At 38.9% G+C, this 17,565-nt stretch overlaps 3 protein-coding genes across 3 annotated transcripts; all 3 read right to left on the bottom strand.

The window, feature by feature from the left end:
* Positions 1–2,724: 2,724 nt before the first annotated feature.
* LOC135632146 (uncharacterized) lies at positions 2,725–3,853 on the bottom strand. Its single transcript, XM_065140604.1, has 2 exons — positions 3,545–3,853; positions 2,725–3,471 (listed from the first exon to the last, which is right to left on the bottom strand). The coding sequence occupies exons 1-2, from the start codon at positions 3,851–3,853 to the stop codon at positions 2,905–2,907; spliced, it is 876 nt and encodes a 291-aa protein (XP_064996676.1). The 3' UTR covers positions 2,725–2,904.
* Positions 3,854–3,994: 141 nt separating this feature from the next.
* On the bottom strand, positions 3,995–12,354 carry LOC103975254 (uncharacterized). The gene is made up of 10 exons (XM_009390168.3): positions 12,015–12,354; positions 11,849–11,902; positions 11,681–11,707; positions 11,375–11,458; positions 9,077–9,202; positions 7,463–7,530; positions 6,090–6,159; positions 4,608–4,673; positions 4,461–4,538; positions 3,995–4,345 (listed from the first exon to the last, which is right to left on the bottom strand). The coding sequence occupies exons 1-10, from the start codon at positions 12,300–12,302 to the stop codon at positions 4,295–4,297; spliced, it is 912 nt and encodes a 303-aa protein (XP_009388443.2). The 5' UTR covers positions 12,303–12,354; the 3' UTR covers positions 3,995–4,294.
* A 494-nt stretch (positions 12,355–12,848) lies between these two features.
* LOC135632049 (BAG family molecular chaperone regulator 7-like) lies at positions 12,849–17,134 on the bottom strand. Its single transcript, XM_065140356.1, has 3 exons — positions 16,226–17,134; positions 15,371–15,646; positions 12,849–13,290 (listed from the first exon to the last, which is right to left on the bottom strand). The coding sequence occupies exons 1-3, from the start codon at positions 17,036–17,038 to the stop codon at positions 13,090–13,092; spliced, it is 1,290 nt and encodes a 429-aa protein (XP_064996428.1). The 5' UTR covers positions 17,039–17,134; the 3' UTR covers positions 12,849–13,089.
* Positions 17,135–17,565: the final 431 nt, after the last annotated feature.

Below are 17,565 nucleotides of genomic sequence, written 5' to 3' on the forward strand. Positions count from 1 at the left end.
TTAAGCCTAAGTATTCAATTTATAGCAATATTTTATTAATTTTAAATTTCTATCATTTATGGCTTATTCCGAGAGACCATACCAATTCTAACGATGCTTTCACTCGTGATAATAGACATAGAAAAAGGTTGGTGGTGCTCCCACCAAGGCTCATGAAAATAATGTTTCTAGCAACATTTCTATTTTTCTTATGATTTTAATCCAAATTCAAGCATGTGACATGAGTGTCCAATTCATTCATGTCTTGAATTTAATACTTAATCTTTATATAATTGAATTTACTTTTTATTGTAAGTTCTACAAGCCTTAAAGGTTTGTTGAATGTCTAAGAAATATAGGTTTTTCGGATTTAGTAATCAATTTACCTTAAGAATCTTTATCATTCAGCACAAAGCATCTAAATATTGATGGATTTTTTGGCCTAAAATTGCTTGTCTAAGTTGTGCTCACTAAACATAATCCTATAATTTAATTTTTTTTTTCTCGATCGTTCGATTTTATGGAAGGTTTCTTAGAGTGAAGAAACTGTTCTTATAATCATGTTAATGGTAAAACTTTTAAAATTATAAATTATCAAGTTTACTAATTTGATCGATCTTTGTAGATGATATTATTATTTTTTATTTTGTATATGTTTATAATTATATGCGTATGTGCCAAGGTATAAATCCATGTGTTGTTATAACTATGGCTATGGTAAGTATATATTTTCTTTCCTTAGAGTTTTTTTTTTTATAGAAACTAAATTACTATAAAAAGTGATTACAATAATTGTCCCTAAAATAAAAAACAATCAAAGCAATAAAATCTAGAAAATATTTTTCGGTCCAAAAGTCATTCATCCTAATATCAAAGGCAATCAAAACAATAGAATATGAAGGATCCTCTTTCTTTCAAAAGTCATCCACCCTATAAATTCTAGCATAATTTGTTAATTAATTCACTATAAATTCTAGCATAATTTGCTAACCAATTTAGCGAAAGATTTCCCCTCCTAAATACATGTATTACTTTTAGACTTCTCAAACAAACAAAGCCAATCCAAGATATTTCCGATAACAGCAGCGGTGGAGGTCAATAATCGATAATCCAAGATGTTTTCGATGATATTAGTATTTCTAATAATGTTTGCGGTATCCAAGAAATTGCACAAGAGCTTACCGACTTAGCATGAGAAGTTGTATGAATCTAGATGAACTAACAAGGTATTTTAGGTTGAAATTGTTCTTAGCTTGTAGCCCATCGTTGCATTGATCAGATAACCTAGTCGTTTTGCACACGTTGTGCATGTTCACATTCACGTTAGGTTAATTATATATTATTTCTTGTAATTAGATTTTTTTTAAGTATCTCAGCCACTTAAGAAATTTATATTAAAAAATTATAATTATAAAAATAAAATATCTAACCTCATTTACCCTAATATTGTCGGCTTTACTATCGAAAAATATAATACGTATATATGAACGATAATTTCAATTATGACATCATGGGTAGCTGTTGTGGTGGTAGTCGACGACAACGACTTGGTAGTTGACCTTATTGGTGTCAATCTCAAAATCAACAATAAGGAGGAAGAGCGATGAGGGAGGTGAGACACTTGCATCGGTGCCTCACCGCTCTACTTCATCTTCCTCCTTCGGTATTGCTTTGTATCTGTGTTGGTATCAAAGGAAGAAGAAAAGACAAGTGAGGCAGAGAGGTGCAGTGCCAAAAGAAGAAGAGGAGGGAGGTGAGACATCTGTATCGGTGTTATACTGCTTTGCCTCCTCTTCCTCCTTCAGCACCACACTGCTTTGTCTTACCTGCCTCTTCTTCCTCCTCCGACGCTGATGCAAATGTAAAGCGACCCCAAAGGAGGAAGAAGAGGCGGAGTAGTGTGACACCGACGCAGATACCTCACATGCCTCCTCTTCCTCTTCCCTCCTTATCGTCGACAACACAAATGCCTCACTTACCTCCTCTTCCTCATCTAATATTAATGATGCAAAGTGATGCCGAAGGAGGAAGAAGAGACAAAGAAGTGCGACACCAACATATATGCCTCACCTCCCTCCTCTTCCTCTTCCAACGTCGACACATACGCAAAACAACATTAGAGGTGGAAGAGGAGGCAGAGTGGTGCGACGTTGATGCATATACCTCACCTTCCTCAACATCCTTCTTCGACGCTACACTTCTCTACCTCACCTACCTCGTTTTCCTTCTCCCTCGATGATGCAAATACCTCACATGCCTCCTCTTTCTCCTTCAATGCCGACATAGATACCTTACCGCTCTATCTCATTTTCCTCCTCATCATTGATGTTCAGATCGACATCGACAAAATCGACCATCATGTCGTTATCACTGATCGCTGCCACAACAATCACCCATGTCACCATCATTAAAATTATATTTTTACCCATCGATTTTATATTATTCATGTACGTATTATGATATTTTTCATCGATAAAATCAACAACATTAAAACAAATATAATTAAATATTTTTATTTTATAAATATAAATTTTAAATATAAAAATCTCTAACTAACTGTAAATCTATAATTAGCCCTATCCACATCCCCAAAGTACCTAGCAAACAATGCCACTTGAAACCACAAGCATTCAAGCCTAGTCGCTCTCGTGCGTGCGAATACGGCATGTTGTCAAGCCCATACTCTATAATATGTCAGGCATCCCATCCTGTTACATGATGGAATGCACATTCGACCCGTGAATGTGTCACGAATCCAATCTTATTATTGCATGATGGTGTGCACATTCGATCCATGAATTCAGCCAAAATCTATGCAGCATTTTACGACGGCAGCTGCTGACACATCAAATCCAGCGACAACATGATTCAACGAGGAATTGAGCCCAGATCTTGATTCAGGTTGGGTGGGCCACCGTCTTCCCCTCAGCAATCCCCATGCACGGTCACCCTACCCACCCATCCCTCCATCTCTTCTTCCGCCCTCTCCTCGCCCCACCCGGAATACACATCCAGGAAATAGAGCATGACCACCAGCACGAAGCAGCAAGACGCCATAGGAATGGGCCCGAACACCCACAGGAACAACGGGAAGGAGAAGTAGAAGGCTCTCAACCCAAGCGACCAGAAATAGCTCCCCCGGTTCAACGCCCTGGCCACGAACTCCGCCGCCAGCGCCGGCGCCGCCCGGTGGCTCTTCACGGGCACGTTGACGAGGATCCCCGCGTGGCTGTAGTACCGGATCGACTGCACGTTGAGGAGGAAGGCGAGCAGGAAGCACACCAGGATGGAGAAGAACTTGATGGAGAGCCCCAGGTCGCTCGTGTCGCCGACCACGAAGCCCCGGCCCCGGAGGCGGCTGCTGCTACCGCCGTTTGTCATCAGCACGACGATCAGCGAGCTGAGCATGATCGCCGTCGACGCCAACAGCGTCGACGCCATTATGTTGTTCCGCAGAGTCTGGACTGCCAACACTCCGTTCTTTGCAGGATCCTGCAGAAAGATCGGCAGCAATCGATCCATGTATATTGAAGCAACAAGCGATGTGAAATAGGGATGTGCTGACCTCCATCATCGTTTGAACCCAAATGCGGCGATTGATGGCGTTGATGCCGATGACAGTGGTGGTGGGATGCCGGGTGATCCGGTAGAGGAGCCATAGATGGTAGGCTACCAATGATAAGAGGCCAAGAGGGACGAGGACGAAGTCCAGATCTTGTTTCTCCATGAGGTTTCTCGATCGGAGTTGCACTCTTGGACGTCTACAAACTGGTAAAGGTAATAAGGCTAATAATGGGGAGAGGAGGAAACGGGAGAACAGAGACGTGAAGAGAACGCCAAGTGTCTTATGGGAAGGGTGCACACGAGTTTGCATGACAAAGAGGTATTCCTTGAACGCCAAGTGTACACGTCCAAGAGTGCAACTCCAAGTGTACAAACTCCTCTGCAGAGCACAACGTACATGACATGCCATAATAAAAGACCTCCATTAGAATAATGATTCCTTTAAAATAAATGTTCAAAATTAAATGCTTACTTTATAATTTAAACAAACATGCATACAATTGTCAATGGTTTTAGTTTCAGTCATATGTGGGTGCCATCTTGTTGGAAACTTCAATTTGTAAATGATATATTTCTCGAGTAAATTAAAGCACAATTGATAAGTGATCAGCTGGGATTATAAACCACAATGAAAGCTTCTTCCTTCAATTCGCTCTTATTTAGTTAAGAGTCTCAGTTCAAGAACTATTCATGGAATACCTCTTCTGTTGCAGAGAAGTAGTTGTTCGGTGTGGAGATTCCTAACACTGGCTCAAATATCTGCTCTCTTCTGGCATATTGTCATGCCATCGCCGATCGGCACCTGTTGAATTAATATGGTTTAGTTAGATTCCTAATAACAGAGAACAAAAGCAAAGAAATCAAAACAAATCAATTGAAATAAGTCATATAGCTAATGTGAAGGAATTAGAACCAACCATACTAGTGCTGATGCGCTTGTCTTCAAGAATTTTTCTGTTGAAGTTTCTTAGGCTGATGGTCTTGGAATCATTCACCTGGATGGATGAATGGTAGAGTAAACGTTACTATGATCGCATCCACATAAAGACATTAGACTAGCTTACCTGAGGGTCAGCAACTTTTCCATGCCAAAGAACATTATCAATGACAATCAGGCCCCCAATCCTAACCTGTAAGATAGTTTGAAGAGCAAGATTTTTGTGCAGTCTCAGTTTCATCAATCTAAAAACAAAGTTAGATTCAAAGTAATTATTTTTTTCCAGCTCATCCTAACCAAACAGAGATAGAACACATTGAAGCAAAAAATAACCAGAAAAATTCATGATTGCACATATCTATTTGGATCTTCATAGTGTCTCGTTGGGTGTCCATTTCCAAATTTGTAATGAAAGAATTTACTCTACACAACATCTTTTTTTTATTTCTTTCATTGAGTAAAGTTCACAGAACATTTGGAAGACCATGTCAGAGTATTATTACCCATAAGGTGATCTAAACTTGCACAGCCCAGTTTCCCTTTAAGGAAGATTTTGTAACTGGAGAACTTAAAAAGAACATTTGGCATAATTTCAATACAGATAGTACATCTTAAGTCATTATTTTTCTGATCAGTTTCAGATGATGGAATAGTTTCCAGTCTCGAGGTACCATGTAGACAATGAAGGAGGCAGGGATGCAATGATTTTGCCCTTGAATCCAGAAGAATATCAATGCTAACATGAGGGAAAGGTGTACCTTACATAGGACAGTGCAAGTGTCACCAAGATGGGGAACTAGCATATATGTTAGAGATGAAAGAAAGAAACTTAAAATCTCAAATTGTCTTCCTTGTTAACCTAGAATACATGATAGGAGCACCAAAAGGTAACAAAGAACTTGAAATAGTAAAATAAAGCAAATCTCTTTACTGGTCTACTGATAATATTTTTAACATAACACAACTGTTACCATTTACCATTTCGAACAACTAGGAGCTTTGCGAAAAACTGCAATTCTAGAGTTCACAGCCATGCCATAATCATGTAATATCATGCACTTCAACCTCAAGATAAATTACAGTTCTTTCAGAAGAATCATCACAGTGTGAATTAAGTACTAATACGTGTATAACATCCCAAATCTATCAGAAATCTATGTCATGTGTGTACAATATTCCAAATCTATCTAGAAACTATATCTCTCTACTACCCTGGAGATGAAGATCATGTATGAAATGATATATCTCAAATGACAGATCTATAAATTTTAGAGTTAAACAAACAAAAACTTCGAGAAAATAGCTATACACTCAACAACTCTTCAAGTTATTTCACTTCTATAAAGTCCTTTTCCTGTTCCTTGATGTGTGTTCAAGAGGCATGGCAACGGATCCTTAACTAAATTACTTGATATGCATTTCTCTCTTCTTGGTTTGATAGTCTAATACTAGAGGACAGAAATTATCAAAAGTAATATTGATCTTTTTCCCATAATAAAATGGAGCATAACCAAAGCACAAGAATTTTATTCTAAAAAGAATCACCCGGCAACTTCTTAGTTTTTCTTGCACTAAATATATTACACCACACAACCACACAGAACATTACCAGTTGCAATAGAAGCTCAAAATATTCACTGTACATCCGCTTCTCAGCATCCACAAATGCAAAATCATAACTACAAAATAAAAAAAAAGAACAAAAGAGGTTCCATCTCATTAGAAAATAGAAAAATAGTGGAATCTAATATGTACTGAAAAGAAAATTGTTCCAACAATTAGTTTTAAATATATCCACGACATGAATTCCATACTAGTTTGTAGTCAAAACTGGCAACATCAGTGTATTTGGATTTAGCTGAATTATGCAGTTTAAAACAAATAAAAAGAACCTACAGGAAAATTTTGTTTGTACCTATCATAGAATAACTGATATTTAGACCATAAACCCTTTTCTGATTAAGGGAAAGACAATCAAGAAAGTGGAATCAACTTCGGTAGGTAATTTCCTATTCCTAGTTCAAATGTTGCTTGAACAATCAATCTATTTATAGTTTAATGTACTTGAGAGTTGAGAGTACAATATATGCATACTTAACTTTCATAAGCACAATTGCTTCGTTATGATCTTTATAAGCTAGGTAGCAGATAAGGATATAATTGCAATTATGACAAATAAGGATGAAATTTATGTATTTAAGTGGATTTAAATAACCATCTCATGTCATGTTATATTAGATAAGGATGCGCTATGGGAATAAGAAAAATTGACACCTCACCTTACCACTTTACAGTTTGGAATATCTCAATATAGGAGTTCGCTAGCATATATCAATAAAAGTTTATAAAGATATAAGATAGCTACCATTCATGGCTTTTTGTAGGGTTGCAAATGAGTCAAATCACTAGCGAGCAGTTGAATCTTCAGCCCGTTAAACACTTGCTCGAGCTCATTCACAAAGGTTAATGAACCAAGCTTGAGACTAACTCTAAAGCTGGATCTTAAATGAGCCAAGCTAGAAATGACAAAACTTAACTCATTTATGCTCACGAGAAAATTTGTTAATAAGCTCGTGAACCAAGCTCATCAGTCATCAATAGGCTTTTAAATAGAGGCTCATCCTCTCTCTCTCTCTCTCTCTCTCTCTCTCTCATGAGGATACATGATGGTTGCTTGGTGTTTTTTTCCTCTTCTCCCGTCTTTCTTGTTATCTTTCTATCTTTTTTTTTTATTCAAATCAACACTGCCAGCATATCTATGTTATTGTTAACACTCAAGTAATTGAAGTATCAAAAGACACAAGTTGGAGGCCTTCATAATCATCATTTACCATAAACAACCAAATTACAATGATATATTTTGTTAATATGACAATACTAATGCACCATAATTTCCACTAATTTACAAATAAATGTGAAGTAATTTATAACACCTCATGATTATAAGACAGCTTATATTTGACTTTTAGTCCAGTTCCTTACCTGCAAGATTCACCATTTTGGATTAAGGATCTTAATGATTCCACTGCTAAGCCATGTTTGATATCCACCTAAAAATTATCAACAACAAATTAGAATGACATAAGTAGAAGCTTCACATATATGCAAAATTTGACACAGAGGCCACAAAGCATAATATTGTTATGTCTCTAATCCACAAAATATCACCAAAAAGCAAGTAATAAGGTTTCAAAACATGTCTCATCTATCAAATGATATGTCCCCACTGATGCTCAATTCCCCATATATGTGTTTCTTATGTCAATCTTGTAGGTCCACCATTTTATGTTGAAGGGCTAAACTAGCCTGAACTGCATTGCTTCAGTGATCTTAAAGGGGTCTTATCAAAGACTGGATTTTGTCCTTGGACATGAGAAACTATTGCCCTCTCTCCACCTTTTGCAGCTTCCCATTGCCAGAGAGGACCACAGGGAAGAAGACACCAAAGGATGTGAGTTTTTTTTGTAATTGATGGTTATATTATGTCTTTTCTTCAAATTTAAATTTAATTTGGCCCCATGTAACCTGAAGTCAAAGACCTGCTATTCAGAAACTACACCAATTTAAGACCACCATCATCAAACCTCGAACTAAGAAATTCCACATTATTCATCAAATAGGATACGGTATCCATATTAGATTGCAGAAGAATATGCTAGCAATAAATGAAAGAACAAAGAAGCAAAGCAAAAAAATAAGTACCAAGAGAGATGTAATTGAAGAGTGAAAAAGAAAACTCTATTACCATATATTTAGTGTGACTTTACAGAACTAAAAAGTGCCTTGTTTAATAGGTAGTGTCAGCATTTGATATGACTAAGAGTGTCATAAAGGTATAAATAATGGCTATAAGTGCCACTAGAGGGAGACTTGTGCACTAGATTTTAGTATTGGCTATAAGTAATTGTCCATGGCTAGACCAAGTGACAGACCACCTAAACCAGATAGTATACCACCAAATCTTAACACCACCTATTTAATCCTTCTCCATCCAAAAACCAAAGAAACCTAGTTCAACACCATTTAAACTGGGTGCTAGACCTCTTTTGAACATTAACTGAACCTATTAAAACTAAGACAGGTACGAAAGAAAAAACTAAGAGAGAAGGCTAGGCTTATGAATAGCACACCTCTCTTAAATGAAATGTTTTATGATTATACTACAAAAGAAAGACAAAAAGATAGAGGGGGACTCGCCCATTAAGCAAGTGTCCTTTCTGTTTTTCTTTAATAGGTCACCCACAAATATACATTATTTGAGCTCTCCAACACAGATTAAGGAATACAGTGAATATTAGTACAAATAAAATGAAAGAGAAAACATTGGAGATGAAGACTCACAAAAATGCAATGTATAATCTCAATCAAAGAAACATGTAAAATGACTCCTTGGATCATATCTACATGATCCATGGTTTTCTAATGTTTTGTTCCTTTCATAACATTTCAAATGAAGAGGAAGCAGTAATCCCAGTTTATAGACCACGATAAATAAGAAAAGAAAAACAAAGAGTATTCAAATATTGTGGTAACAAATAAAGAAATGAAAGCACTCAATCTTCACTTTCATGGCAGACAAGATTAGCAGGATATAACCTGGTGAGAAACGCCAGCACGCTCATAATACTTCTTTGCAATTTCAAGGCATTTCACATCTCTTTCACATGCAACTAACCGACCCGATTCAGGTAACACCAGTGCAATAGCTAAAGAAGAGTATCCCTGGGAGAAAGGGAACACAATTTTTTATTAGTCATATCTTTAAAATAACAATCTTCAAAAGAATATTGGTAAATCTTAATTGATTAGGCACTGATGATCAGTTAAGACCTAACTAGAGGTATATAACAAAAAATAGCTTAGATCGACCATGTATCAACCTCTTGCATGATTTTGATTTTATTCTATGATGCTTGATGGCTAATTAGAGGTTTATTAGTGTATGGTCAGGTAGTTAAGTGTCATTAAGGTCTAATGAGTGGCAATTAAGGAAATTAAGCTCATTGCATGACGTTTCAACTTCTTACATGATTTTATAGCTCATTCTAACATGTGACAGCTAATTAGAATAATAATAATAATAACAATAATAAAGCCCTAATTAGGATCATTTTCTTACTTCTAGACCCAATTAGGAGGTAATTAGGAGTAATTTCGGGTTAATTAAAGCATGCTTATTGTTGTTTGATTATGATATTATTGATGGATTAAGGGTTTATTCTTTCATTTTGATGTGATTAAATACTTTTTATTCGATTTAGACCTAACTAAGAGTAATTAGGACTAATTTATTTGTTTGTTTATGAAATTATTGGTGGATTAAGGGTTTATTCTTCCATTTAATGTGATTAAAGGCTAACCAGACTAGTTAGATCTTCTTCTATCTAGACCCAGTTAGGGGCAATTAGAAGTAATTTAGGGCTAATTACAATATGCTTACTGTTGTTTGATTATGTAATTATTGGTGGTTGAAGGGCTTATTCTTCCATTAATATGATTAAAAGATTATTAGAGCTAAGGAGGGTCTTTTTCCATTTATACTCAATTAAGGGTAATTTAGGACTAATAACAGCACTTATTTCATTAACATACAATTGAGAGCTAACAAGAGGTAATTTATTCTATTGACATTTGTTTGGAAAATGGCCCCAAAGATGCAAAGTATAGACATGCTATTGATACACCGGTCTAATGAGCATGAGGGTTGCAATGATGAGGTCGACTCAGACCTTGCAGCTGGCAATGGCATTCATGCCTCCTTGGTGCATCAGCACATAAACAAGGAGACTATGAAACATCAATCGAGCAACTCGAGTATGTTAAGTGACATTTGAAGTGGACCAAGTTAATTCACTAGATCATCCACAGCGAGAACCTCTATCGAGCCACAAGGACTGAGCAGGGCTGCTAGCCAAATGTCCTCCTCCTTAGTTGGGCAAGATAGGTAGCATGAGGCATGGTAGATTACGAGGTTTCATCACAAGACTTGCCAGAAGGGTAACATGATCTACTACTTGGCCACCACAATTAGCAAAACAAAAAGATCAATGATGCATACACGAAGGGAAAGAAGGACATGGGGAAAGCTAGTGTCAGGTGGTTTAACTTCCTCTGGATTCCAGCCCATTCATACTACCATAGCATCATGTCATCAACATAGAAGCCAGGTCTAGAAATCCGACCTACTATTTAGACCAGGTGGCCGAACTAAGAAATTAGATCAAATCATTCAAGAAGCAGTGAGACCTATATGGTGTTACAATGACGTGTGATAGTTGGTTGGGGCCACATCATCAATTTCCTTATATATTATTGATTTTCCACAAATCAGTTGATGCATCAGACAAAATTCAGGATGCAAACTAAATAGAAGGTTTGAAGGACACAGTGACGGTAGGGTTTGATGGACACACACACACACTCTCTCTCTCTCTTGATTCAATGTCATTTCTCATGAAGTGAACAGAAGATCTAGTTCAAATTAACATGTTTAAACTCACTTTGATGATAGATCTTTAAGGTTTTAGGAGTTCCTTTAATAATACTTCCAATTTCATTTTTTATTTGCTTCAGTTGATTCTGCTGGAACATGAGGGTCCATACAGCTCAATATGCCAACAAGATGGCACCCACATGTGACTGAAACTAAAACCATTGCCAATTGTATGCATGCTTGTCTAAAGCATAAAGCAAGCATTTAATCTTGAACATATATATACCAAACCAGCAGCTAATCACCATCTAAACATCAGCAGTAAATACTCGAATGCAAGCAATTACAAAGAAAGAACACATAACATCCGATTAAAAGAACTGGACAAAAAATCAAGTTAGTTCCATGTTTTGCATCAAAGCTAAAACTGAAGGCAGCATAGCTGTTTAAGGTAACCACACCGTGTAGATGCCAACTTCAATGCACCGTTGTGCCCCAAGAATCTGTACAAGCATTGCTAGTAGTTGGGCCTGATCCGGAGATACCTACTAGAAACGTTATTATCTTGAGTCAACCGAATACATGTTTATAAAAGTAACCAATTCTGTGGAGAGAAGAACAAATTTACTGTTTGAAGGCAGAAGATGAGCTCTAAGTGACATAGCCAAAGACAAACAGTTTAAGACTAATATGCAAAGGAGAAGGAACATTAACTTTAAAGGAATCATTACTCTAATGGAGGTCTTTTATTATGGCATGTCATGTACCTTGTGTTCTGCTAGGTCCAAAAAATCCTATTGCAAAAAACCAACATAATTGAGTATCCAATAATATGCAATGATACTGCACATTAGTAAACGACCAAAGGGATAACCTTCTCACAGGACAATGTCAGCTAGAACAGCACACGAGAAGAAAGAAGCAAGCACGAGTACCTGCATCTGGCTCCCTGGCATAGTCGCTGTTTCTTCTCTAAGCTCACGAAGGATCTGAACACGTCAAATTAAAACCCATAATCAACTCATCTTCCCACCAAAAGCAATTAGTGGGATAAGAAAAGATGCAAAGAAAAAAACACAATACGATGTGGCACGAGGTTACCGGAGGTTCGCGGACATTGGACAAGATGTAGCCGTAGAGCTGAGGCGTGACGCTGATGACCTGCTTCCTCCCGTACTTGTCGTCCTCGGCGACCACCACGGGCGGCGCGGTGACGGTGGCGAGACTCCGGAAGGTTCTCGGAGGCGACGGAAGGAAGTGCAGCGATGCGAGCCTCCGCTTGGTGGTGCGGCAGCGAAGGGAGGAGAGAGAGAGGAGGGCGAGAAGGGGCGACGAAGGGAGCAGAGAACTGCGGAGACGCAGGAGAGGTGGGAAGGGGCGTGTCGCCATGGAATCGCCAACTAGCAAAGTGGAGATAGTGCGGCGATTCGGGCAGATTGGGTCGGGCCAAAATAAGCGTCGAATTAAACGGGTCACGAGTTCGAACCCTTACCCGCTATAGTCTGATTCGTGTAGGGTTTGGTTAACCCTCGAATGGAATGCAACAGTTTTTGGTCATTATGAGATAATGATGATTATGAGATAATGAAATGTCCAAAATTGAGATGCAAACACATCAATTATGAGATGATGATTAATTAGCAAAACTAATCCAAAAGTATCATTTTAGTCTCACGAGTAGCAGAGACGAACGGTGTCATTTTGGTCTCAATGGATCTATGAATTGGAACTAGAAATACAAATACGGCATTTGGTGCATAGAAGATGGAGTCTCCCATTTGCAGTTCCTGCGCAAATTGCAAAGCTGTGTGTAGCAAAGTTAACACCAAATATGTTGACAGAATCATAAGGAAACCAGTGAAGGAATTCGCTTCGATGCGAGGACTGCTTGGTGTTATCAACATGAAACCCCAAAATCCAAATGCAATAAGGAAATGGCCATAAAGATCACTAGATGCAGGTTGGCTTAGAACACAAATAAGATCCACTATTTAAGAGCATAAAAAGAAGTAACCAGCAAAAATCTAAAGCAGTTCCACCAACCAACATAAAACCAGTATTACAAGACAAGAAGAAGCACAAGTCCTTGAAACCTCTCTCTAAGATACCATAATGTCCTCCATGCCTATCAAGTTGACATCTCTAACTGCGATAGGTTATTTCTCCTTGTTCGTAGTTACTCTTGATCAAGCAGCTGAACCACTTCAGCAACACCTACCATCATTTCCTTTGAGATTTGACCAGCATCAGGAAGATCAAACTTTCTACGCCTCATAGAACCCAACTTCCCAGATGGTTGTGGATCGACCACCTCTAGCATTGCGTCAAGTTCTTCAACCATTGATTTCTTTGCTGCCCGCACCATGTAATCCGGTCCCTAACATCAAGGCAGGTGGCAGATATAGTCGATTGAGCACAAAAGAAAATGAGAAGTAAATTTGCAGATTCAATGTATCCCTTATATGACACCAATCAGATTCAATGACTTAACAAATTTGCAGAAGATTCAAATTTCACGTGCAGATAGTTTTTAGTCTCTTTTAGAAACATGTGACCAAGTATTATGTAACTTCTACTACAGTGCATACAATGAGAAGCACAAATGAGAAGAAATCAAAATAGAATTGTAAGCATACCATTTGTCCCAACCTTGAAGGTGAAAATAGGATCACCTCAAACTTATTTAAAAGAGTTGCATCATTTAGTGACTTGCCAATTCTGCATGGTGTCAGAATACTTAGCTATGAGTGGTTTCTTAAGAGTAACACAATGGTTTTGCTAAAGGCTAAATTCGAAATGGCTTACACATTTATAAGTCCCACCTAAGTTCAAGGCTTGGCATCAGAATATGTCCATAGGCCTCTGATCTAGGGGTGCTGATAAGAATCTAAAGCTTTGTATTCAAGTCCCCAGGCTGGATCCAGACCTTCTGCTCACATTAGCACCACCTGCCTACCTGACTTCATCTGGTCATGAAGACCATCAGCTCTCTCCTCCCATCACCACCTACCTCCACTGCAATCTATCTCTGCAACACAATGATCATGGCCAGATAACCTACTATCACACTGCCCGTTCCTCATTTCATCACTAAAATAACATAAACACAATTGCCATTTGGTGAAAACGAAGTCCTTTAATTGGCCAAAGCAAGGCCCGAGGTTTCTTGTATCCAAGTCAGCCTATACATACACACAATTGGCATTTGGTGAACACAAGAATAGGCCAAACGAAAGTATGCCAACTTATGCCTGCTCTGTTAGCTGCCTTAAAAATTGGGATGGACAGAATATAGAATTATTTATTGCGACAGCACAGTCTGATGACATAACCTTAAATCCATAATCCCTCACGTTTGAGTATATTGCACTGTAGAACATTGAAAATGTATTAAACCTATATTACTTCACATCCTTATCAGTTTGTGCATCAGTCCACAGTTCCAAGTGGTATAGATAACACAATTATTGCGTAAATCATCAGCTTTCAGATTGTAACAGTTGTATACCCAAGAATACCAATCATAAAATGCAAAGAGTACAACATTGCACTGACTACTCCAATAATTTGCAAATTCAGACAAAACATCATCCTGAACCAAGTAAGATATCACAATTGCCAACTCATAAACCAGCAAGATGACACTACAAAATTTTGGGAAACTCCATAGCGTCCAACCAATCATCATGCCAAACCACCAAAGTCTTGTCACCTAGTTTCTTAATGCTTGGAAGGATTATCTGCCCACCTAATGTTTGATACAAGTGCACTCTTCTGCACTGAACAAAATCTACACCTAGTCCATGTTGCCTGTCTTTTGATCAGATTGCCAAGGTTGGTCCAATAAAAGTTGACAGACATTAATGGATACTATTACAAACTAAATCAAGAACTCAACCAAATACCTCATGATCATGTGAACCTCACCATTCCACTCAAACCAAGCACTTATATATGTGAATTCTCGATTTTTAGTTTCAACTCAAACTTTGATAGAGCTACAAGGTACTATTGACTGCCAAAATGATCTTTTTCTACCCCTTATTTACTTTCTTCTTTTCTTTTTCAGATGCATAAAGAAGCTCATAAGTGAAATCTTTCTATTTTCTTCTGCATATTTCTGATGACTTTGTATCCTGAAGGTGCTTTGCCATTAAACCCAATAATGAACTATTCATAGTGGGGGCAAACATCACCTTAAAGACAATGATTTTTCACACGTGGAAGCCTTATAAATTTTCCTACACAGTAGGGAAAAAAAAACAAAGATGAAGAAGAGAAGACATATGGAATAACAATCAATAAATCAACACCATCATGGAGAATAAATTATTTTAAAACATTAAGGAGTAACCATAAAAGACTATGAGAGGAAAAATAAAATATGTTCCAATAACATGTACCACGAGACTATCATGAGAGATAAATTATGAGGTTTCTGCCACACTATAAGTTACCTCAATGGCGTCTACAGTCAGGAGGAGAACAATAATTTTCTCAGAAAACCTTTGGCACTCTTCTGCATCCTTTGATATGCGTCTGCGATAAGAGAAATTATAGAAGAAAGCTCTGATCTCCTTCAATCTGGCTTTGGCCACTGCCAGCTCTCGAAGGCAGCGAAGAATCTGGGAGCGGCGAGCCAGATGAGACCTGAAGGTCACTTGGATCAGCAATGCAGCGTCTTGTGGTGTCAGTTCTTTCTTTTTCCCCTTGTTGCATCTCTTGGTAAAAGCCTTTCCAACATCCACAAACTTAAATCAGCATCAATACCGATCAATAATCTAACGCGTACAAAATGCTCAGTTGCAACAAATACAGAATGAATACTAAAACTGGCCGGCCAATCATATTACCGAGCACTAGAAACTAGAAAGCATAACTTTTTTAATGCAAGCTACTAAAAACACAATCCCTCATTTGCAAAATTAAAAGCCGAGAAGAATCAGCTTTAAATTCATAAGGATGAAAAGCACCCTAAGTTTGAGTCGGACTATGCATTGTTATGTGTAAAGCTACTAAATCACCCCTCCTATTTTGAACTAAGGACTACAAACATTAAGAAAAGAGAGAGATTTTGGAATGCCTATAGAATATTCTAAATGAGGAAATATGTATGTAGCAGTCTGGCAATGTAATGCTCTACAATGTTCTTAATGAAGAGGAGAACTGAAGTTTTACCTCAGAAACAACCCAATGATATCCAAATATTTTCTAGACAAACGCTAAGATGGGATCAGAAAGACCTTAGAAGCAACTAAACCTCATCCAAAAGTCTATTATCAAAAAGATCATCAATGAGAATGATCTGAGACCTTTCTGATGGCGATTGCTCCAGGATTCTTCTCTTCAATCTCCACCACATGGACGGTTCCTTCCTTCGCTTTCTTTTCCTTCTTCTTCTCCTTCTTCGCCGCCTTCTCCTCTTCGTCGTCCTCACGAGGCTTTGTCGAGGACGCCCACGTGTACGCGCGGCTCAGCGGCGAGTCCTTCCCCTTCCCCTTGAACTCCGCCGTCCACTTCACGTTCGTCTCGCCGACTCCTTTCCCGTTCGCCGCCCAGACGAACTTCCGATCGAACCCCTCGTCCTCTTCCGCCCCCTTGAACTCCGCAGTACACTTCAGCGCCCTCTCCCCGCCCGCCTTGGCGGCGGCCATCCACTTGTACTTTCGGTCGAGCCCGAGCTCCCTAGGCCCGTTGATCTCCGCCGTCCATGTGTACTTACGATCGAGATCCCGGCTATGGGCCCGGCCGAGCCCGAGCTCGAGGGCGGTGACCCGATCACTGAGGTCCCGGAGGCACAGCTCCGTGTCCGCCCGCTCGCGGAGCCTCTTGAACGAGGCGATGGCAGAGCGCTCGAAGCCGAAGGGGTCAGCGGCGGGGAGAAGGTCGAGGGGGGGGGTCAAGGGGGATGGGAGGAGGCATTGTGATGGGAGATCGACAGGTGGGAACGGTGAGGGGTTAAGCAGGTCAAGGGCGAAGTCTAGGGAGCGATGGTGGTGATGGAGCTCGTCCACCAGCGCCAGCGGTCGCGACAAGGGAGAGGTGAAGGTGGAGAGTGAGGATTCGAGGTAGTCGAAGGAAGGGAGGAGGGGGTCGAAGAGATCAAACGGGTGGAATCCAGTCATTGTCGTTGCCTTGGTGGTGGTGGTGGAGGAGGAGGAGGTGACGACAACTCTTTCAAGGCGGAAGAGATGGGGATGGGGATTTCTGGGCTGTTTAAGAGAAGAGAAGAGGTATGCGGGTTAGGACAGACTTTGCTGAGGCAGAGTGTAGTTCTGTGGGACCCACACATTTGTCATGTCTGAAATGAATGCTCCCTTAAAGACTTAGGAATCGGAGAAGTCAAGAATTCGGACGTGGAAAGGTAAAGTGAAAGTTTTGGGTATCAAAATGAGTGCAGCTATTTATCGATAATTACTGTTATGTCTCATGGTCTGATCCGTATGAGTTTGAAAAAATACTTACAAAATAATTAGTTTTGTAGCATTTTCAAAGTCAATGGATAGAGACTCGATAGGATTTTGAACAGATAGAATCAAAAGGTTTAGTCAGAAAATGTACAGTTTTTTATATTATCATCTTATTGGGACAAACTTTAATTAGGCTAATCAACCATTATATAGATATATCTTTAGTTGATAAGATTTAGTTA

This window comes from Musa acuminata, chromosome BXJ3-2 (genome assembly GCF_036884655.1).
Source record: "Musa acuminata AAA Group cultivar baxijiao chromosome BXJ3-2, Cavendish_Baxijiao_AAA, whole genome shotgun sequence".
Classification (NCBI taxonomy): Eukaryota; Viridiplantae; Streptophyta; class Magnoliopsida; order Zingiberales; family Musaceae; genus Musa; species Musa acuminata.